The following is a 22,861-nucleotide window of genomic DNA, read 5'->3' on the forward strand; positions in this document are numbered from 1 at the left end:
TAAAAATCAATGACATTACCCATGGCAATTTGTTGTTGAAGTGACCTAAATTCAGTGACATTTTTATGATAACAAGTAGTCCTCGAATTATGGCCATTTGTTCAATCACTGTTCAAAGTTATGATGATGCTGAAGGAAGAGGACTTATGTCTGGTTCTCAGAGTTCAATGACACTTTTTAATAAAGGGTTTTGGGTTATGAAGGAAATGTTTTGGAGAATGACTTCGAGAGACGAGGGGAAGAGATGCTGCCTAAGCAATGATTAGATAAAAAGGGGGAGAGCCTGCAACCGCTTAGGGGGAAAGAAAGCAAGTTAAAAAGAATCTGTGCTAATGTATCAGACTGTTAAAAGTGACAGGGAGATTTGTACTTTCAGACTTGCAAGTTTTTGTTAATATAGCCTTACAATAAAATAGAATGAGCTTGTCTGGTTGTGTTTCCTGTCTGGTTTACTGGGGAGGACTGTCCCTGGGCTAGACTAACAGAGTCCATCGCAACCTGCCATCCACATATCATAAGCTAGAAATGGGCTGACCTTCCCTTTACTCTCCTTTTCTTGGCATAAGAGATTTAAACATGCACTAATGGGTGCATAACCCTCCCTAGGTACAACATGTATTGCTATAGTAAAAGCAGGATGGGCCTGTAGAAAAACACACATGGTGTGTCAACTTGCATTCGTTTAACATCTGTTTTTAATGCCCTTGAAGTGGAATATACACTTGCTACCAAAAGCATGTTTGTGGAAATGAAGATACCTTTTGTAGGAGTTTAGCATATAAAGGAAATCAGAGTTCTATGTAAGTACATAAGGGAAGAGTTAGGACAATTTAAAATCTGAATCTATATGTTTATATTGAGGATTAGAATATCTATAAATCTGAGATTGATTTGATGTAGAATTAACAATAGTAACATATTAATGAATCAATCAGTCTTGGGTAGGCCAAAGGGAGACAGTGCGTTGATCTCCGAAAGTATAGGACTTTGATTTTTATGAGCCCCAAGTAGCATGGTCAATGACAAGGACACTCCATATTGCCAATCTTTGGGTTAACCTGCCCTGCCATAGATGGTTTTCTATTACATGGAGACAACACAAAATGGTAACACTTATAACAAGGAACTGATGTATAAAGATTAAACAAAATCACAAGACAATATATTGGCAGCATACAGAAGTCATACAAATAATACAGAGGAAAATTACAACAGGATTCAGCCAGTACGTTGGGTAATAAACAAGAGGATTTAGTACGATAAGGAGGAAAACGTTCACAAATCACTTTTCATAGCACCAGAAGCTCATTTTATAAAATACACTATTAAATTATATGTATTAATATTTATTATTTTATACAGTGCCGTATTCTTGTGCATGGCTGTTTAACAGATAATCCCCATAACAAACAGCTTTTTGCTCCCAATGAGCCGAGACAATTCAAAGTTTGGAAGAATTGGGAATGAACTGAAGGAGAGTCAGTAAAGAGCTATAAGTACTGTCACAGCCAGGTTCCCTCCAGCTGTGCTAAACAACAACTCTGATCACCTCTGCCATCATAACCAAGGGGAATTGTAACCCAGCACATTGATAGGGCCCTGGCTGGCCAAGACTATTCTACTCTTACTTTGCCTTTGACCTGCACAAGCTCTGAGTTTTTCAGCTCGTTTTACATTTCCATCACCAGCTGCTATAGGCAAGGTTATGCCGTGGTTTTTTGCTTTTCTTTTGCATTCTTGCGTGGCTGTCCCTTTTTCATTTATAATAAAATTACTTTACTCAAAGTTGTCTGTGTTTGTGTGTGTATATATATATATATACACACACACACAGTTTTGACTAAAGTGATTTAGTGTGTGTATGCAACATAACAGTAAGATTTTCCCACCATCATATGTGTGTGTGTGTGTGTGTGTGTGTGTGTGTGTTTGAGAGAGAGGGGGGGGGAGAAATAGTTATGGATTGAAATAATATATAAAGCTGCAAATTTTTAAGGATGGATGTATTGCTTCAAGGATAAATTAATGTGTACGTATTTTCCTTTCAAAAATGTCATCCTGCTTTGAAAATTAATTTCAAAATACTTTTAGATTGTGACATGGGATCATGTTTTTACTGTAATGACTTTCAGGATTTAAGGTCATATTTTTTAAAGAATGGTGGTGGTGAAATTTAGTAGTAGTAGTAGTAGTAGTAGTAGTAGTAGTAGTAGTAGTAGTGTCCATGGTGTGTCTTTTAGCAGGAAAAAAAATGTATATATAAACATTAGAACTGCCAAGTTTTGTAACCAGTCTAGATCTTTGCATCTTTAATGGCAGATTGGCTGATTCCTTATTTCCATGTCATGAAGGATTCCCTTCTGATTTTTGCAGATCTGTTCTCTATTAAATGAACAGCCAAGTCAGCCAACAGCTCAGATTTTCCTCTTCTATTTAGGTGGCAGTGCTACTTGCTGGAGTTGATTGGTGGTCATAGGAACACAAAAATCCTAGCAGAAATCCTTTAGAATCTAATAATGGGAATTGGAAGGAAAGCGATTAAAAAATGATCAATACCTCAAACCTATCTGGGCAGTATTACCAACTCCACGGCAGTAATCCTATGTACAGCTAGACCTGCATAAATCTCATTCACTTACAAGGAATTTATTCTGTTATAATTGCTCACAGGGGGCAAGGTCTAACAAAGAATGTACTTCCACATCCACTTATTGTAAGTAGCCCAATAAGACCTCAGAAAGCCAACATATATAGGACTGGATGAACTGATTCAACTCAACTCACACAGAGAATATCTTAAGCATCAGGAAACAGCTAGAAATTAATATATTGATTTGTTCTTTTAATACATCATATATTTTTTTTGGTTTCAGGTGTTTTAGGTATTCAAGCTTTGGCTAAATCTTCTACAATCTCAAGACTTCTAAAGTTAGTTTTGTAAAAGGGGAAAGAAACATTGTAATGGAATACAAAACTAAGAACAAAACAGTGAGGACTGCAAACACAATTCATATTATTCCAGAGAAACTCCAGTCCAGAGGAATTAGCAGTAGAGAAAAGCGTAAAATGACAAGACAAGACTAAGCCTTGTCCCACGGTGCAGATTTTGAAATCTAGACTAAATGTATTGAGATCAATTGTCCTTTTAAGGACATGGTCTGAATGTATCATGCGGATATGAGATCCTGCAAGCACTTATGCACACATCAATAGTGTTTTGTTTTTTTGGGAGTGAGGGAAAGCAAGGACATGGACTTATCAGTGATATATGGGCACAAAAGTACTTGCAGAATTCAAATACTGGAACTTGTACATTCTCACCTTACTACAAAAGATGGAAACGTATCAATTCAGTGCCATTTGATGAAAAGTCCTCTTCAAGACAGACAAAAATGGTAAGTCTCCAGAGTTATCAATGTGGGTGAATCATAACAGTCATGATCTATATAATATATATTTTTTCCCTCTGGGGAAATTCAATACATTCCCTCCCCCCGTCACAGTGTACATGATTTTAATTTGCCTGGCTAACTTCAGGGAGAGTGTTTATGGACACCTGGTTTTTCTATAGCTTAGCTGGCCTTAGCTATAGAAATTATAAAGCATTTCCACTGACTAATATGTACACGGGATAATTAAAGGAGACAGATGTAGTTCTCTTGGGTGCTATCCTGTTCCGGTGCCAGTTTAGTCTTCTGAGAGACGGCATTTCAGGTCTGTGGGAGGGGTTCTGCCACTTTGCTGCTACTCCAGCTGCTGCTGCCACCACTGTCACCTGGGGGTTCCTAGAAGGGAAAGGGAAAAGGGAGGAAAACAAAACCAAAGGAAGCTTAGGTTAATCACTTCTGGGATTTTGGACAGCTCAGAGGATTGTGCTAGATGTCTGCAATGATTACAATGATCTCATGATGTCCCTCTGAGGGAACTCACATTCTACCATGTTCAATGGGCCCTATTCCTAGCCAGGTGTGTATAGCAGAGGGGGGTTCCTACTGGTTCGGACCGGTTCGGCTGAATGGGTTGTAACTTGGCAGCCTAGGTCACTGGAACTGGTAGCGATCCAGGCCTGCCACACATACACATCCGAACTGGTTCTCCTACGGCGGCGCCATCTTGATTTTCGGTTCTGAGCATGCGCAGGTCAAAGTTCATTGCAGGAATGTATTTTTTCCCCATTTTTTAACGTTTGGCGCATACTCAGACAATTTTAGATGCAAATGTGCACGCGAACCGGCAGTAATACCAGCAGCAACCCACCCCGGTGTATAGGATTGTAGCTCTTTGTTTCTGACATTCACAAATTGCTAGGTGAATCATCTATTCCTGAAAGTGAATATCAACAGCATGAAAAGAAGTTTTTACTAGGGTTTTCTGCTTTCTTTTTTTTCCTTCCAAGAGTTTGAATTCACCTTCCAATTCTGCCAAAAAGAGCTTCATTACTGGAAACATTGATCTCACCCAGATTTTTAAAGACGAATTTCAACATTATTATTTATAATACGTTTATCACACTTTTTAAGCCAAGCAACTCCAGAGGGTATAAAGCCACCTCCATTGCCCTTTCATCTTCATGGAATTTCCCCCAAAAGCTTTTTCTGGTTATAGAACTTGTTACTTTAAATTTTTTTTGGGAAACTCCTGCTGTTTGGTTGTCAAACACAACAAAGGAAGAAGTCATCATGACCTCAAATAACTCCTAGGGTTTGGAGCAGTGGTGGGTTTCGGATCCCGTTGCAACCGGTATGGTGCAAGGGGGCTGGGCGCCCACCACATGAACGCACACAGTGCGTGCACACACATTTGCAGCGCGCAATCACATGTGCAACGCGCACATGCGTCCTTACCGCCCGCCACGCTCCAGCTGCTCGGCGGAGCATCGCGCAGGTGCCGTACTCTCTGTGCTCATGTGCGGAAGCCCCCAAAACATCAAATACCAGTAAGGCATGCGGGTGGGCGGATGGGCCCTCCGGAGCACCATACTGGAACAGTACCTGGTGCTCCCGGCAGGCACCGGTACACCCGTACCGAGGTGTACCGGTCGTAATCCACTACTGGTTTGGAGGCTTTTTAATGTTAGCTAACCAGCCTTGCCCCTTTCTATTTTAAAAAATGGCTATGAATTATCCTGATTGCTGGCTGCAGTTTGAAAAATGAAGTCTCTTTTTGGTTGCTGAAAGATGGATCTGAGAGGGAAGAGTTAACTCCATCTATGGTAGCTGGAAGGCAGAGCTTAAGTTTCTCATATTCCATTGAGAAATCCTCTCACTTTCAGATAAGTGCACTGACTTTAGCTCAATGCACTCCAAGTTCCTTTTTAATTGAATAATTCATTGCAACAGACGAAAAAACAAACAAACCAGTGGACAAGAAATGGAAGGAAATGGAAGAGCAATAGATAACACTTAGCAAACACAGTCACTAGTTAGTATCATGGGATAAACTATAGCAGTATTCCCACACTGGAACAGTAGTTGTTACAGTACCTTCTGTACATGTTTATCTTACAATGTTTAATAAATATATTTGGACCTGCCCTACAATTATGGTGGGATTCCTTCTATCAGAGCTGTTGAGATGGGCTGTGCTGCTGGAGAGAAGCTCTTCCTGGCCAAAGCAACGCAGCCTGCTGGTGATAGATGATGTAAACTGCTGCTTTGTAGAATAGGGGTCCCCAAGCCCCAGGTAGCACCCTACTACCGGGCCTTGAGCTGTTTGGAACTGGGCTGCAGAAGTGGTGGGCGAGTGCTCATGTATTCATCCCCACTTGCATGAGCAATGGCAGAGTGTGCGCGTGTGCTCTCCATTTGCATGAACACCAAGTGGAGCTTGCCCACCACTCAAGTGGAACACACACACACACCCCGCCTGTTCCCGGTCTGCAAAGTTGGAAAGGTTGGGGAACTTTCTTGTAGGAGACATATAGGCCATTGGCTTTTCACCCTTCTACAGCAAGTTCAAGATATATTCCCAGCACGTCATATATCTAGCTTGCGCCTGGTTTATTCCTCCCCGATGGGAAAGTCAGAATGCTTCCTTCATCCTGAGCTGCATTTGATGTTGGGGAATGGCTGGAAACTTTATCTTGGGTCTTGTGTGGATTCCAGAACATATCTTCTTCACCCAACTATCTTTGTAATTCTGCTGCCCCATGCAGGTCATCTACTGACCTGTGAATGACAGCATAAAATTGAGGAATATTTTCTTCGGTTCTTTTGCCTTGCCTAGTAATAGTGTATTTGTTTGGGCAGGCTGGGATCCATTAGTTGTTTCTCTAATGGCTTCCTACCTGAAAAAGGTTTGGACGACTATCATTGGAATGGGACCTTCAGTCCAAAAATGTTTGGACTGCTATTGTTGGAATGGGACCTTCAGGCCCCTACCCTTGGCTCCATCTCCTTCTCCTCCAGGCTTCTGGCTCCGCCCATTTACCTCTAGTTTTCCTCCTCAGCTGGCCCTCCCCTAGCCATTCACTATTGTTGGGCTGAAGGAGAGAAGCTGATCTTCTCACGTACTTACTCTCCTTCAGGAATCCTTCATGATTCTGCGCAATATTGGCCATGTTTTATACTAGGACTGTATCAATAGACTATCCTCTTAATTCATTTCCTGAAATGGGCTTAATGGTGGACTACTTCCCAGTGCTGTCTCATTTCTGGAAATCATAGATCTGTCTGCAAATTGTAAGCCGTCCATAGAAATATCTTTCAGGAGCTATTTGCTGATGTTGTCTCTAAGGCATCTGGTTAATGTGTGAAATTGCCCTCTGTGTTACATCCAGGACAGGAAAAGAATGATTCCCAGGATATATATCTTTTGGTTCATCCCCAAAGCAGAAGTCCTGCTGCCAGAAAAAAACCAGCCCTAGAAATGGAAGGAGGAAATGGTGTTTGTTTGTTTAATGTCAGATTTTCCACCACCATGGTCAGAGTTCTCCCTCCCTCTGCAGATGAAAACTCAAAATATCCTATATCATCTGAGATTTATAGCTCTAATCAAAATGACATTGAATAATTCAGTTGCCTTCTGTAGCTGTTGATAAAATCTTCTCATACTATACTTATAAAATGGCATGATTAGCTTGGCTGAATGGTAAGGACAACCTTAATAAAATGGTTAAATATCTGAAGGGCAATATCTTATGAAAACAAACAAGAACCCTCTCTTTTGAGTAGGGAAGCATTGTGTGGCCAGGGAAAGAGAAAGACTGAGGAATTAGCCGAGTCCATAAAAACGGCAGCTTGGCAATTATTTTATACTTAAAGGCTCTGGGGTACCCTGAGGGCTGTTGGCAGGATTTTTGCATGAAGACAGAAACGGAAATTTTCCATATTCTATCCCTCTGTGAAATGTGAAGATTGATGCTGTGTAATTTCTGGTCATTAAGCAGCTTCCCATGTGTGGAGAACAGAACAGGAAGTAAATGGCAAACTTCTCTTTATGCCTCCCTTTTTATCTTGTGTTGGGGTTTTCTTTTTTTGGTTAGGGTTCCCCCCCAAAAAAAACCATTAATATATATCTGGATCCCACATACTCCACTTCGGTCTTCACTACCTAATACTTAAACCTTTTCTTGCCAACACTGAGGTAATTAATCTTGGTCCTGATAGAGTTTATATTAAACACTCCTCAAATAAACCAAATTGTTTTGAGCAAGTGACGAAGAGACAATGAAGTCAGTTCCTGCTCCAGAATCACAGCAGGAAATCTCTTCCTTCCTTCCTTCCTTCCTTCCTTCCTTCCTTCCTTCCTTCCTTCCTTCCTTCCTTCCTTCCTTCCTTCCAGAATTTAAAAGAAAATCTAAGTCATTGGATGAAAGTAACTGAGCTTAACTATTAAAACCAAAACCATTTTAGGGGTGTTCATTGCATTAAACAATCTAATTCTCAATTGGATTCTGTGGGAATCATATTATTTGGAAAGAATCTGGTGCTTTCCAATAACAGTACAGATAGTCATCCTCACAATATGACCATTTGCTGAGAGGCCACTTTAAGTTATAAGTCACTGAACAAATAATACTTATGCCAGTTCCCAAATGTATGACCACTGCAGTGCCTCCAGTGTCCTGTGAGCAAAATTTTGGCTCTTGGCAGCTCACTTGCACTTATGATTATAGGAGCACTTCAACTCCCAAATCCACTTGCACTGTTCCCCAAATAGCATGTGCTGTTCTCCAAATATCATGCACTGTTCTTGTGATGCTTTGGAAAGCCTCAGAAGTTTTCCGAAGGCTTTCTGAAGCATTATGAGAATGACATACGCCGTTTGGAGAATGATGTGTGTCATTTGGAGAACAGTCTGAGCAGCCTCAGGAAGAAATGGCCAGCAGATGTTGCACAGAAAGGCTTGAGAAGTGCAGGACAGCTGAGCTGACTGGGATGGCTGGCCACAGCTTGGGCTTGAGGTGGCACTGCTTGGTGATGCTGAGACTAAAATAGAGCTCAGATGATGGTGGCAGCCAGCTGAAACTGCTGTCTGTCCTGGGATAGGAGATGACCAAGCTGAGTCTGAGGGAGGGGTCAAACCCATCATTGACCCATGATGGCGCAGTGGTTAGAATGCAGTACTGCAGGCTACTTCTGCTGACTGCCAGCTGCCTACAATTTGGCAGATCGAATCTCACCCAGCTCAAGGTTGACTCAGCCTTCCATCCTCCTGAGGTGGGTAAAATGAGGACCCAGATTGTTTGGAGCAATATGCTTACTCTGTAAATTGCTTAGGGGGGCTTTAAAGCACTATGAAGCAGTATATAAGTCTAAGTGCTATTGCTAATGCTATCAGTCATGAGTCCCTTCACGCCCACAAGAGATCTAAGCCCAGCTCACCTTTAATTCCTCTGACCTTTAACTACCACCAATTGGCTTGGGCTGTTAGTAGTTCAGATTCTTGTAGAGACCTTAAGCTTGCAATAAATCTTTATACCCATTTGGATTGCCCGGATCTCCTGATTTCCCTGGTGCTTGACACCTGGGCCTCTACCCCAGTGCTGCCACCACAAAGGAGTGCCACTCGGCAGGGTGGTCAAAAGAGAAAAGACAAAGGTAGAGATAGGAGGGTGGGGAAAGTTGAAGAAGAGGTAAAGGAAGCAGTCTCTTATTTTACCAAGGATCAGGGCTGAAAGGAACCAAGCCAAGAAGCCATAACTTCTGGTGGGATTCGGTTAATGACAGTAACAGGCACTTTTAAGATTGCTGTCACTGAGCAATGCAATCCCATGACAACATGCTTTATGAGTGCATCACTTAGTGGTAGCATTTCTGGTCCTCATTGCTGTTGGAATTCGAGGATTATGTTTTATTGATTAAGACCCGCAGGGCTCTACAGAGGTGCTTTGCTTCAATAATGACTTGAGCAAAGCATTCCTTCATCAAAGTAGAAGGATTTCCCCCCCTAAAACAGCTGTTCTGCTTCATCTGGCAGCAGGATCTTCTGCGTATGGCCTGCTCTGTACAGTGACTGCTGTCCATGAGGCAGATGAGACCATCAAGGCAAACTTCCCCATCTCAACTCTCTTTTGAAGTACTGTATTTTTTAGACTATAAGGCTCACTCCTCCCCCCCAAAAGTGGGTGGAAATGTCTGTGCGTCTTATAGACTGAATAAGGCCCTGTTTTTTGGCCTCCTGAACCCCCTCCCCCCCCACCTGCATGTCCCATTTTTGCCAAAAATGGGACACATGAAGGGGTTGGGAGGCCTGAAAAGTGCTCCTGGGGACTGGGGAGGGCAAAAACAGGATACATGGGACATTCAGGAGGCCCAAAACAGACCCATTTTTCATGAAAATGGGATGCACAGAGGGTTTGGAAGGCCTGCAGAGTGCTCCTGGGGGCTGTGGAAAAAAGGAAAAAAAACTATTTTTTTCTTGTTTTCCTCTTCAAAATCTAGATGTGTCTTATACTCTAGTGCGTCTGATAGTCCAAAAAATATGGTAGTTCTCTGAAATAGGCAACAACTAATTTCACAATGGATTTGCTATTTTCTCATTTTCAAAATGAGAAGTGTGAAAGCAGTTAGTAAGCAGGATGTACTGTGTCTTAAAAAGTTATATTAGGTCTGTAAAGATAGAGATCATGATAAGTCACATCAGCATTGATAAAAGAAGGGGTCTCAAACTCCGCAGGGCCACAACTTCATAAAATTTCAAACAGAATTGACCTTTCTCATCAGAATTCAAGAATCTGCTCGAAATAACACAAGCTATCTAAAATTCAATATAAAGTCTTGAGAAATGCAGTGGGTTTGGAACGTGAGACTGACAGCCCTTTAATATAAAGTATATTCCCTCTGAGCTGACAGGCATTTCATCATAATAGAAGGTTATATATTCGATCCCGGTTCTCCACTTAATGAGGAGGTTAAACTTGCAATTCCTGTGGAACGTAGAGGGTGAAAGTACGAATGCTTACAGACATTTTTTTTCTTATTTAACCTCAAATTTTAGTATTATTGATACGGTGTATAATCAAGCAATCTTAAAGATTCTTTCTACTTGCAGTCCAAAATTCACAGTACATACTTCTGCTAAGAACTGGGATAATATAGTGCAATTTTCTACCATGTGTCCCACTGAACTTGGCTATGCAAATCAACCTCTGTTTTAAAAATAAATAAATTAATAAAGGTCAAACTCCAGTATTTGAAATTGTTTGTAGATGAGATGGGTGGCAAATTAATTAATTAATTAATTAAATAATAAAATTTGAGTACAATTAAAGCTGAAGCCAAAATCTCACCTTTTCTTATTGTTTGCAAAAACAAAATAAAACTTAACATAATTATTTTTTGGTTGCTTTTTTGAAAAACTAAAAATTAATAACCAAACCTCCAAATCTGCAAGACTAATATCAGCAGACAATCTACAAGAAGGCTGCCTAGTAATCTCATGTGGGAGGCTGTTCCAAAGGACTAGAGTAGCCATTATGCATTAGATGCATTTCTAAACGCATTAGATGCATTTCCAGGTCCCATCAGGTGACAACATTTAAGGGAGGAGACCTGGATTGTACCCATTCTAATTAATCTGGTAGGATGGGCAAATACCCTCATGGCCCACAAATAGCCATACAAACTGGAGTTTTTGAAGAAAATTAGGACTGAAATGCCTGCTTTAAATTTCACCTACGCTGAGGGCATTTTTCTTATCTGGCCTGAGATTCAGGTAATAGTCTTTCATTCATTTATTCACCACAGCCATGTATTGGCTAAACTCTTTTATTGCTTCAGCTGGGTGGGGCGAAGGGTATAATAGAACTGCGATAACAGAACTGTGATTATCATCAATATGCTAACGGCATTGCTTTCTTTCTTTTCCAATTATCTCTTTCAGCAATTTCATGCTGACATTAAATAGCAGAGTTAAATAAAGTAGAACTCCTGTGGGTTTTGCATTCAGGGGGAGATGGCTATTCACCCTGGACAGCAGCAAATAAGTAACCTGTCTTTTTTTAAAAGATCATTGAATAAATAAACTAATCCAAGGCAGGGATTGTGGGAGTTTGTCTGGAGGGACAAACAATGCCCACTCCTAATTCAAAGTGATAGTTGTGCAATGTGACTGTCCATGCCTATCCTAACAAGCCTCCCTTGCTGGCATTTCCACAAATTTCCTAAAAATGTTTTCTTTTTCTTTTGGTTGCAGGGCATTTAAAAAAAAAGTATATCTCAAAGAGAAAGAAAGATACAAGACTTGCGGTACTATACTCTGAACTCGACAATTTGCTGTGAATCAGTAAATGTGTTGGCCATTGAGAGCAATTCACTGGATATACAGTAAATGGGATTGTCTCTCAGTGCTTCTGTTAAAGAACAACTTGTGCCAACAAAGGGAAAGTAACGTTTTGCCTACCCACTGGCACAAACAGAGCCTCTCCAAGGACAGCAGTTTATAAAATTGGAGTAAACCAATTTAAAAAGCTCCCCAATATGTTTGAGTCGGAAATTTAAACATAACACCGTATTTTTTTGGAGTATAAGATGCACCTTCCCCCCCAAAAAGCGTGGAAATGTTGGTGCATCTTATACACTGAATGCAGCCATTTTTGGCCTCCCGAAGCCTTGCCCCCGCATCCCATTTTTGCGAAAAACAGGATGCCTTCCCTCAGCCCTCAGCAGCCCTTTGTAGGCTTCAGCAGGGTTGGGTCAAGGCAAAAATGCCCCACTTTTTCACAAAAATGGAGGGTTTTTTGCCTTCCCTCAGTCCCCAGCAGCACTTTGCAGGCTTCAGCAGGGTTGGGTCAAGGTGAAAACAGGGACATTTTTGCCTTGCCACAGTCCTGCTGAAGCCTGCAGAGTGCTGCTGGCGGCTGAGGGAAGGCAAAAACTTTTTTTTCTTACTTACCTCTTCAAAATCTTGGTACATCTTATACACCGGTGCGTCTTATAGTCCAAAAAATACAGTAAGTGTCACACACGCCGTATTCGTACATTAGGTGGGAGAATTTTCATTAGCTGTAAGAGTATCACATTTGTCAACTCATTCATAAAACAATATAGTTGTTAGAAAGACGGTCCAGCTGCCTTTTGGAAAAGCAGCTTTGGAACAACCGTGACCTGGATGGTTGAGAATCTCCACAGACTTTCAGCAAAGGGAGTTTGCTGAGCAAATAGGAAAGGGAGGGAAATAGCTGCAGCCATTTCTGGGCAGTCTGTCTTTCCCTGAAATCCCCCTACTAAATTCTTTGCCCCCAGATGTTCAGACCAGCTTTGCAAAATCTTTGCAGGACTGCTTGAAGGAAGGGAAGAGTCAGGAGAGTTCCAAAAGGAAATAGGTAGTCTTTTTTACAGAAAGAGCCATTTCCTTCTGGCGTATGGTTTGGCTCATAACATCCACTTTATCTCCTTCAGCCTGCCACTTTCTGCCCTTGGCAAAACGTTTTGGCACCTAAGTAAAGCCAGCTAATGAATATGCATGCATTGTTATGTGCCTGCTTGTCTAATTCATAGAATTTGGGTTTGCGGGTCAGATAGAAACATTTATTTTTAGCATCATATTCTAAGTACAAGTCTGAGGCAGGGAAACACAAAATTCTCAAGGATTCTGAAACCCCTCTCTAAAGGCAATCCATCTTGGCTTTCACTTTTTTGTTTGCCTTTGTTCTTACACAACTGTGTACATTACCAAAATCAAACAAAGTCATGAGGCACGCCTGCAGGCTGGTTAAAAAGAGGGGGAAAGATAATCAAGGAAGGATTTCTGGCATATAAGAAGCCGACTGAAGCATTCAAACATTCCTGCAGCTGCACTGTGTGTGTGACTCAAATATCATTAGATCTCATGTTCAATCCGCAAGGACAAAGTATATATAGGAGGTGGTGAATGTATATGTGCCTCAAATCTCCTACAAATAACTTTGTCTTTAGACTCTTCAGAGCAAATGGCAGTTGGGATTTTACCAGATTGAGCTTCTCTGAGGGTTCAACTGAACCAAGTTAGAAGCCCTCATCCTGAAACGTGAAAGTTCCTTTTAGAATCTGGTAACTGCATAACAATCCATAGAGGATCTGCTTACGGGAGCAAGTTGGCTGAAGATTGCAGTCACATACCTAGGATTGGTTTAGTTCTTGCACATTCAGGTGAATGCTTGAATAGATCTTTGGTCTACCACTCTTTTTCCTGCATTTGCCTGAAAGGAAGCTGGGATTTTTTAAAAAAAGGTTACTTAAATTAAGTGACAGCAGGAGGCTTCCTAAAGTAAGTTAAGTTTCTTAGCTTCCTCATTACTGCTGTGTTGGAGTTCCTGACCTCCAGTGACAAATGGGCAATAGATCTCAGAAACGTTGGCTGAGCAACCAGAGCCAGCAGCTGCAAGATTACTGGAAGAAAAGTTGTTTACCCTTTGCAAATATACAAAAACTGGAAATGAAGAATTAATGATCTGTTATTACAAATCAGATCCAACTAGAAGAGGATATCTGAAAAGAATACATCAGTTCTGAAAAGGACAAGAAGAAGAAGCAGAAATAACAGAGCCGAGGATAGAACAGCGATGGCGAACCTTTTTTGGTTCACGTGCCATAAGTGGGGGGAGCGTAGGGGGGTCGTGTGCGGGCGTACCGCACCCATAATACAATGTGCGACCCCCACAGTGCACATGCGCGCACCACAGGTACAACCCCCCCATTTTACATGTTTTTTTCGCCCTCCCCAGAGGCTTTATAGGAGCCTGGGGAGGGCAAAAACAGCCTCCTCCGCCCCCCTGGACGTTCTCCGGAGGCTTCAGGGACCGTCAGGAGGCTGCTCTGACGCCTTCGGAGTGCTCAAAACGACCCTCCGAGCAAACTGAAAGTCACTTCCGGTTTGCTCGAAAGGTCATTTTAAGCGTTCCAAAGGCTTCAGGAGGCTTCCTTGAAGCCTCCGGAGCAGTCAAAACGACCCTCTGAGAAAACTGGAAGTCTGTTCTTGAACTTCCGGTTTGCCCATAGGGACGTTTTTATGCGCTCTGGAGGCTTCATGGAAGCTCATGAAGCCTCCGGAGGGCCACAGGGGAGGGGGAGGCTCTTTTCACACTCCCCAGGCTCCTATAAAGCCTCTGGAGCCTGGGAAGGGCGAAAAATGGCTTTTAAAAAGGGTGAACTCAGCTGGACAGTGCGCACATGCGCGCTGGCCAGTTGACAGGGCAGCGCCTCGTGTGCCCTGACAAATGGCTCTGCGTGCCACATGTGGCACGCGTGCCATAGGTTTGCCATCCCTGGGCTAGAACATTTAACTATGACACGAAAGAATGTATTTGTAGATTCTACAAGGGAGGGGGTATAGGAAATGACCAGGCTGACCCTGAGACCAGAGTCAAATGCATCGTCAGTCTGGTCTGGTGTCTCTACATCTCAAAAGAGTCCTGTCCAATCCTCCCTTTGTACTCTGTTGATTCTTATCTGCCACCAATTTCACTTGACTGTTAGTAGATCAGATTCTTGTGTATAGCATGGAATAAACTCACAGTGCTTTTGAATTCTATCCTGGCTCCTGGTTTCTTATGCCTCATCAGGGGTGGATGGGTGATTATGGCAGTAGAGGAAATCAGCAAAGCTACTGAATAATTTTCATTCCTCTACCTTCTCCTCAGAAAGAACAAAACCTTGTAACTAAAGAAAGAGAAGGGAAATTCAAACAGAGAATGACTGGACAACTAGAACAGCACAAAAACAATATAACAAGATTGCCTGTATTGAAGCTTGTTCCAAAGAAACAGCACAAATAATGATACTAATGCTAATACTGTAATATCAAATAAAAGAACCAGCTCACAGCAAGAAACAAACCGTCTAATGTGCAACATGGGTTCAACTATAACTGGATATCTTTGATGCAAAATCAACAAAAAAACAAAAACAAATAGTGCATCACCAAAAAAGATGATTAGGTTAGAAAATAAGAGCAGCATGCTAAGATAACTCAACTTACAACAGTTCATTTAGTGACCATTCAAAGTTACAACGGCACTGAAAAAAGTGACTTATGACCACTTTTCACACTTAACAACCATTGCCACGTCCCCATGATCATGGGATCAAAATTCAGATGCTTGTCAACTGATTCATAGTTATGACCATTGCTATGTCCCAAGGTCATGCGATCACCTTTTGCAACCTTTCAACAAGCAAAATCAATGGGGAAGCCAGAGTCACATAACAACCATGTTACTAGCTTATCAGCTGTGGCAAGAAAGGTTGTAAAATGGGGCAAAACTCACTTAACGAATGTCTCACGTGCCAACAGAAATTTTGGGCTCCATTGTTGTTGTAAATTGAGAGCTACCTGTACAAAGTTGGTCGAAAGATCCTGATGTATCAGAGGGGTCATTGTTCTGTGAGCGAGGATGTTTTTGGGATAATAGCCCACATTAATAGAATAACATGCCTCTGAAAACCAATTCCCAAGTGCCATTATGATGCACTCACTATTGGTTGATTTGAAATAGGAAGATTTGGCTTCATTGGTACCTGGGTGGGGACGAGGGATCAAAACAGCTAAGACAGAGGATGCAACATCACAATCCAAGGCCTGGCTCTTTTGTGCAAAAAGAACATGGATTGTAATGTCATGTCTGCAGTGTTAAGTGAATCACTGCAGTTGTTAAGTTAGCAACACAACTGTTAAGTGAATTGGGCTTTCCCATTGAGTTTGCTTGGCAGAAGGTTGTAAAAGGTGATCACATGACTCCTGGACACTGCAACAATCAAAAATACATACCAAATGCCAAGCATCTGAGTGCTGGCCACATGCCTATGGAGAGGCTGCAATGGTTGTAAGTGTGAAAAACGGTCATATGACTTTTTCCAGTACTGTTGTATCTTTGAATGGCCACTAAACAAATGACTGTATGTCAAGGACTAAAGCTAAAAGTAAAGCTTCCCCTCGCACATACTGTATGTGCTAGTCATCCCCAACTCTAGGGAGCGGTGCTCATCTCCATTTCAAAGCTGAAGAGCCAGCGCTGTCCGAAGACGTGTCTGTGGTCATGTGGCCGGCATGACTAAACACTGAAGGCGCAAGGAACACTATTACTTTCCACCAAAGGTGCTTCCTATTTTTCTACTTGTATTTTTTGCATACTTTCGAACTGCTAGGTTGGCAGAAGCAGGGACAAGTAATGGGATTTCACTCCATTACGCGGTACTAGGGATTCGAACCGCCAAACTGGCAACCTTTCTGATCGACAAGCTCAGCATCTTAGCCACTGAGCCACCGCATCCTTTCCTTTGTCAAGGACTACCTCTATTTAATTTATATTCTACCCATCTCCTGATAAGGCGACTCTGGGCAGCTGATGAGATGATAACCACATTGTAGTATGTGGTATGAATTGACCTTTAGTTACGTACATGTAGCAACAATATTTAGAAATCAAATCCTAAGTTCCCTGGAGTCTTTTAGTCACATTCAAGCAAAAAATCCTGCCCCTGGCCATTTGTGAAAACATTCGAGGTTAATATGTTTAAACTGCAGAAGGATGTGGTGAAAACCCACAGGATTACTTCTCCAAAACACATTCACTGTATGGAAATGCTGATTCCTTGCCTTTTAGGGATCTGCATAAAGTAAGGTTTAACTGGGCAATTACTAATGCTACATAACTCCCTCCCTTGGTTCATTCAATATGTTTTTCTTGACTCATTCCCTTGTTTTGACTATAGATTCTGTTAGTGAGTTTGCAGAAGAGACACTTAGAGACACATGAGACAGGAGAATGAAACAAGGGATCACTTTTGAGTTACTTTTAGCCACTGAATTCCCTCCATTTCTGAAAAAAAAAAGGAAAGGGAGTTTGCTGTTGATGAGTTTCGTTAAAGAAAAGAAATGGTTTGGAAATTTAGCAAAATGTTATTTCACTGGTCTTCATCTTAGTGGTATGTTTTAGATTAAAACTATTAAAAGTGAAAATATGGCAGCAGGTTATTTTTCATCATTTCACGCTTCTTACGAAGGAAGAGTAAGGTGGGATAATCTGGAACTGTCAAGCTGGCATCCAGGAAGCTAAATCTCAGAATGAGTTGAGGTTAGAAATCAATGCTAAAAATAATAAAAGTGTCTTCCTTAAATGCATTCCCCAAATATAGAAAAAAAAGGAAAAGAAAATAATCAGTATATCAGCAAGTCAATGGCAAAATGTTAGCAGGCAACAACAAACAAACAAAACAAAAAGACATTGCTACAACAACTCTTACTTCAGTTTAGACTTTAGTTCAGCACAAAAGTATACATTCGAAGTGGAAATTGTGAGGAGCAAGATAAAAAAAATAGGATTGAAGCTTGGGATAAATAGATTATATGGTCAGTTTAAATCTACAGGACGAGATAAATTGCATACTAGGGCATTGGAAAAAAAAACCCTAGCTGATAGTTTAGATGAATCTGTATGTATTGTCCTTGACAACTCCTGAAGAACTGATCACGTACTAAATTTCTAGGGGGGGAGGTTATTTTCTCACCCGACCCCACCCCAAGAGCTGAAAAAAGGAAGAACATATAAAACCCAGCTTGACATCAGGACCTGGGAAGTTCTATAATAAATCATAAAGAAGTTATTTGCAACCACACAGAAAACAATGCAATAATAACCAGAAATCATAGATTTATCAAGAACAAACTTCATCAGACTAACAATATCTGGATGGCATTCATATTGAGTGCTTGGATTTAGAAGTGCATGAATTAATACTTCCTCAAGTATAAAACCATAATCGCTAGACTACAAATAATATATTTGTGGTTGCTAAAGAAGGGAAATTCTTTAGCTTTGAGAAAGGAGACTAAAGTGATAGTACTCTTTGAGTAACTTCCATGTTACGTAGAAGTTCCAGAACTGTTCTCTTTCATTTTGCAGTGCAGGACATAAAATAATGGGTTTAAGTTAAAGGATGGCACAATTGTACTTGAATTTTTTTTTCTAACAGTATGAGCAGTTTAGTACTGAAACTAATTAACCTGAGAAGTGGTGGGTTTCTTTTCACTGAGATACTTCAATATGGATTTTTGTTCTGATCAGTGGGTTGAGCCTGAATGGCCTCTTACTTTTATGATTCTATGGTTTTCCCTTCAAGTTAAGTCTAAGGCTTTCATCATTGCAATACTTCATGCATACATAGTAGATTAAGCATCTAACTCTCATCTCTGGCTCTCTAATTACAATGCTCACTCTAATGGTGTTGTCTATCAGTCACTTGCACTAAATTCTTTTGTCTTAGATGCAGATGTCCATGCTACTGTTACACAAGTGTTTTCCAAGTGCCTTCAGTTTAAATTTGCCAAAGCATATCCTGCTATTTGACTTACAGTCTGAGGAGTCACTCATTGGTTCAGCCACATGGATACTGAGTTTTTGCTGGGAGAAGAAGCCAACAGGATATCAGTTGCTTTTTCAAGGAGTTTACACATAGCAGTGCTTCAGCAAAGCAAGAAAAAGAGTGTTTGTATAACGAAAAGGGAATACGGTTGGACTGCAAATCAGTTTAACTGTATATGAAACTTTGCCAAATAACCGTATTTCAATCAGCTGCACTGCTTCTGCTTTGTTCTGGGAGTTTTATTTTAGTTTCGTAGGATCCAGAGATTCTACTATAAAAGAAGAGACATGTTTACTCCAGCAAAAAATATCTCTGTTTGACAGTTGGAGAGAATTGAGGTAGAGAATGGAGGCGCAGTGGTTAGAGTACAGCATTTCAGGCAAACTCTACACACAATCTGAAGTTCAATCCTGACAGGCTAGAGGTGGACTCAGTCTTCCATCCTTCCGAGGTCAGTAAAATGATGACCCAGATTGTTGGGGGCAAGATGCAAATAATGCTGACATTGTAAACCACCCAAAGAGTGCTGTAATGCGCTATGGGGCGGTGTATAAGCCTAAATGCTATTGCTATTGTGAACAGCAGCAGAACTAAGTTGCATAAATTAGTATGATATAGCAAGTAGTCAAAGAGACTATGGGGTAGGAACTATGGCACCTATGCTTGGGGCAGATGACCTTTGACTGACTGGGATCATGAAGTCAATGGTCAGCAACGGTAGGGATTTCCAGAGTTGTTACTGCCTGCCTCTAAATGCTATAAAATTACTTTTATGTTTATATTTGATATACTCAGCTTCCAAAACAATAAGGTGCATACTAATGTTGACCTAGATGTTGTTATTATTGCCATTCAATTTATATAGTTGACCATTTGATGTACTGTATATGTCTTTTGGTGGTACATCTGCACACAACTAGAAAACCTACTATCTGAACCCATGCCTTTTATTCCAAAGCATTTTGACAATGTATCACAGATGAAAATAACTTTCCCCCTCTTTCTCTGTCCCCCCTCTCTGTCCCTCCCTCCCTCCCTCCCCCTTCTCTCTTCCCTCCCCCGCATTTCCTGTGCTCTCTCAAATTAATATTGGACTTTTTCACTGTTCTCTCCTGAAAATCCTGGATAAACTTCAGGATATGGTATTTAACATGTTATATACAATAAACTGTTTAATGATACTGAAATGATAACGCAGGGGGAAAGGTTTTATCAAGTTCTATTTTTATAATAGTATACCATATCTCCAATTCTGAATCCCTATTTAACAGATAAATCAACTTCCTGTAAGATCTGTTACCCATGGCAGAATGTCAGCAATATATTCCCTAAATAAAAACAGTACAAAATCAAGAGTTTGGGAGATTTTCTTTTAAAATGGTTGATTATTTGTAACCCTTTCTTATTTATTCATAACTACAAAAGTTATTACATTATATAGAATCTCAGTAGTACCAGTACTGTATAGAGGAAATGTCCCAACAGAATAATTTTATTTTCGGCTTAAGAAGGTTTGTACAAACAGAACATTTCAAGGAAAAACAATTTTCAGTGGGTTGCTTAAATACAGCTGAGGCACTAAACACCTGTTCAGCAATGACAGTTCTGGCTGAAAGTTGATCTGGAAGCAGCTTTGCAATTAGGGAATTCATACTGAGTGATTGATGTATCAGTCAGCTCTGCATATCAACAAGGAAAAACTATCATTAGAACCTGCTTTGTCAATGTCAATGCTCTAGAACAGGGGTGTCAAACTCGATTTCATTGAGGGCCACATCAGGATTGTGTTTGATCTCAGGGGGCCAGGGTGGGCATGGCCAGCTCAACATCACTCCTGTCGGGGGCACCTGTGGCGGCCTGAGCTCTCTGCCAGTGAAAACAGGCTCCTGAGCTCCATTTTCAGCTGCCACAACCTCTTGCAACCCTCTGCCAGTGAAAACAGAGCTCGGAGTTGGGTGTGTGTGTGTGTGCATGCGGCCCTTGCAAGCTCCGTTTTCCCTGGCAGAGGTAAAAGGGGCCGGTCCTTTGCTGTTTCCAGGGCCAGATCTAAGTACCCCATGTGCCGGATCTGGCCACCGTACCTTGAGTTTGACACCCCTGGTCTAAAACCAAGACCGCAAGCTGTTTGGTTTAAGAACTCATATAGAGGCCAGAGCAAATATATTAAAACAATAAGACCTGCTAGTGCTCATCAATAATTCAATGTGACACTTTGTATATCAGCAAAGTTTTGGAACTATCTTCAAACTCAGCCTTACATAGAGCACACAACCACAACCACCTCATCAGAATATTACTACTAAGTATCTTAAGTTCAAAGCCCAGTGAGCATACTGATGGAACTTACGAAACGTTTTAGATCATAGTTCCTTCTTGTAAATCAAAGAGCAAAAGTTGAAAGTTATTATTTTGGCAGCTTTGGAAGTTGAGTATCTCAAATATAAACATAGTAATAATTTTATAGCATTTAGAGGCATTGGCCCAATATACGCCCAATGATCAAGGGCGTACTTTAGCCTTACAGCCAACAGTTATCCATTCTTATCTTGAACTTGCATTTATAGATCCTCCCTTAATTCATCATCAGCTACAAATATTTCTTTAGGGAATTCTTTACTAGAAACAGACCAGACCGAAATGGATGAAGAAGCTTGCAGGATGGCTGCTATGGGGAAAGGCCACAATCTGCCACCATCACTTTTACAGTCCTTCCTTCCAATATAGGAGTAGAGCTTTTACAAAATAGTATGTTAATGTAGCAGTTCCTAGGACAGACCAGAAAAAGATCAGTGTGGGTTTGATTGAAAGCCACACTGCCCTTTTTACTTTCCCACCTGGGTGGTGAGTTATGGCACTCAGGCAAGTTCCTCCAAACCAGGTTGAATGCCAGGCAAAAATGGATCAAAACAGCCACCTTCAAGGCTCTGCATTGTTCTAAATTTTTAAAGGCTAACAGAACAAATGTGAAACTGGCAGAATACAACTGGAATCTAAGATTATTGTTTTGTTCTGTACTGTTTTATTTTATTGAGGAAATTTATGTGCTGCTCACATCCTTTACACTTTTAATGTGCACTGGAGCATGTGATGGGAATTTCACCTATCTGTGCAAGAATGATTTATTTAAGTGATATTCAGGCCTCATGAATATCTTCGGGGACTGGGTCTGTAAATATCTAGAGTAGCTCTATCAGATAATTGTATCTATAATCTGAGTGGAAGGTGAAGGGATGAATTAAAGCAGAGGTTGTTATTCAGCAGGTTCTGACCAGTTCCGGAGAACTGGTAGCGGAAATTTTGAGTAGTTCAGAGAATCAGCAAATACCACCTCTGACTGGCCCTGCTCCCATCTATTCTCTGCCTCCCGAGTCCCAGCGGATTGGGAGGAAATGGAGATATTGCAGTAACCTTCCCCTGGAGTGGGGTGGGAATGGAGATTATAGAGTATCCTTCACCTGCCATGCCCACCAAGCCACGCCCACAGAACCGGTAGTAAAAAAAATTGAATCCCACCACTGAGTTAAAGACAGCCCTCTGCTTCCCCTTCTGATGGACAGCTTTCCTTAATTAACTTCACTGAAGTTGGTGTCTTGTAAGACCTTCAGTCATTTCAAGTTGTTGTTTCTAATGCATCTCCTAGATATCTCTACATGAAAGCTTGCCCTTTACTTGATAATCACTGGATGAGTTGAACGCCAGCTCTCTGTCCCGCCACAAACAAGGGTGTTCCCTGACCTCTAGAGTGCTATAATTTTCTTGAAGAACATCAGCCGATGGTTTTTCAAACAATCCAACTAATTCCACCCAAAGCACAATGCAAGCCACTAGAACTATGCAAGGCACTCAGCAGAGTAAACATGGTATGATGCAATCTATGACATATCTACTGGGCACAGAGAAAACAGAAGAGATAAATGAACTCTGGTTTCCAAGAATTTTCATTTTGAAATATTTGTTGCTTCTGAGGTCAAGAGAGAGGGAGGAAAGACTTGGAATGTAGATAGGAGATGAAACATGGTGAAACATGGTGCAGCTGGCTCAAAATATATTTACCGAATCACCAACCAAAGTTACATTTC

The 22,861-nt window shown here is 41.1% G+C and overlaps 1 protein-coding gene across 1 annotated transcript in view; it reads right to left on the reverse strand.

Annotated features, from left to right (window-relative positions):
- Positions 1 to 1,134: 1,134 nt before the first annotated feature.
- The window catches only part of CYGB (cytoglobin), a 68,742-nt gene continuing 47,015 nt past the window's right edge, over positions 1,135 to 22,861 (reverse strand). The window contains exon 5 of the mRNA XM_081937919.1: positions 1,135 to 3,785. Within this exon, the coding sequence (XP_081794045.1) occupies positions 3,711 to 3,785 (75 nt within the window). The 3' untranslated portion in view covers positions 1,135 to 3,710. The remainder of the gene's footprint in view (positions 3,786 to 22,861) is intronic.

Source organism: Natrix helvetica (assembly GCF_964273705.1).
Source record: "Natrix helvetica genome assembly, chromosome: 1".
Taxonomy (NCBI): domain Eukaryota; kingdom Metazoa; phylum Chordata; class Lepidosauria; order Squamata; family Natricidae; genus Natrix; species Natrix helvetica.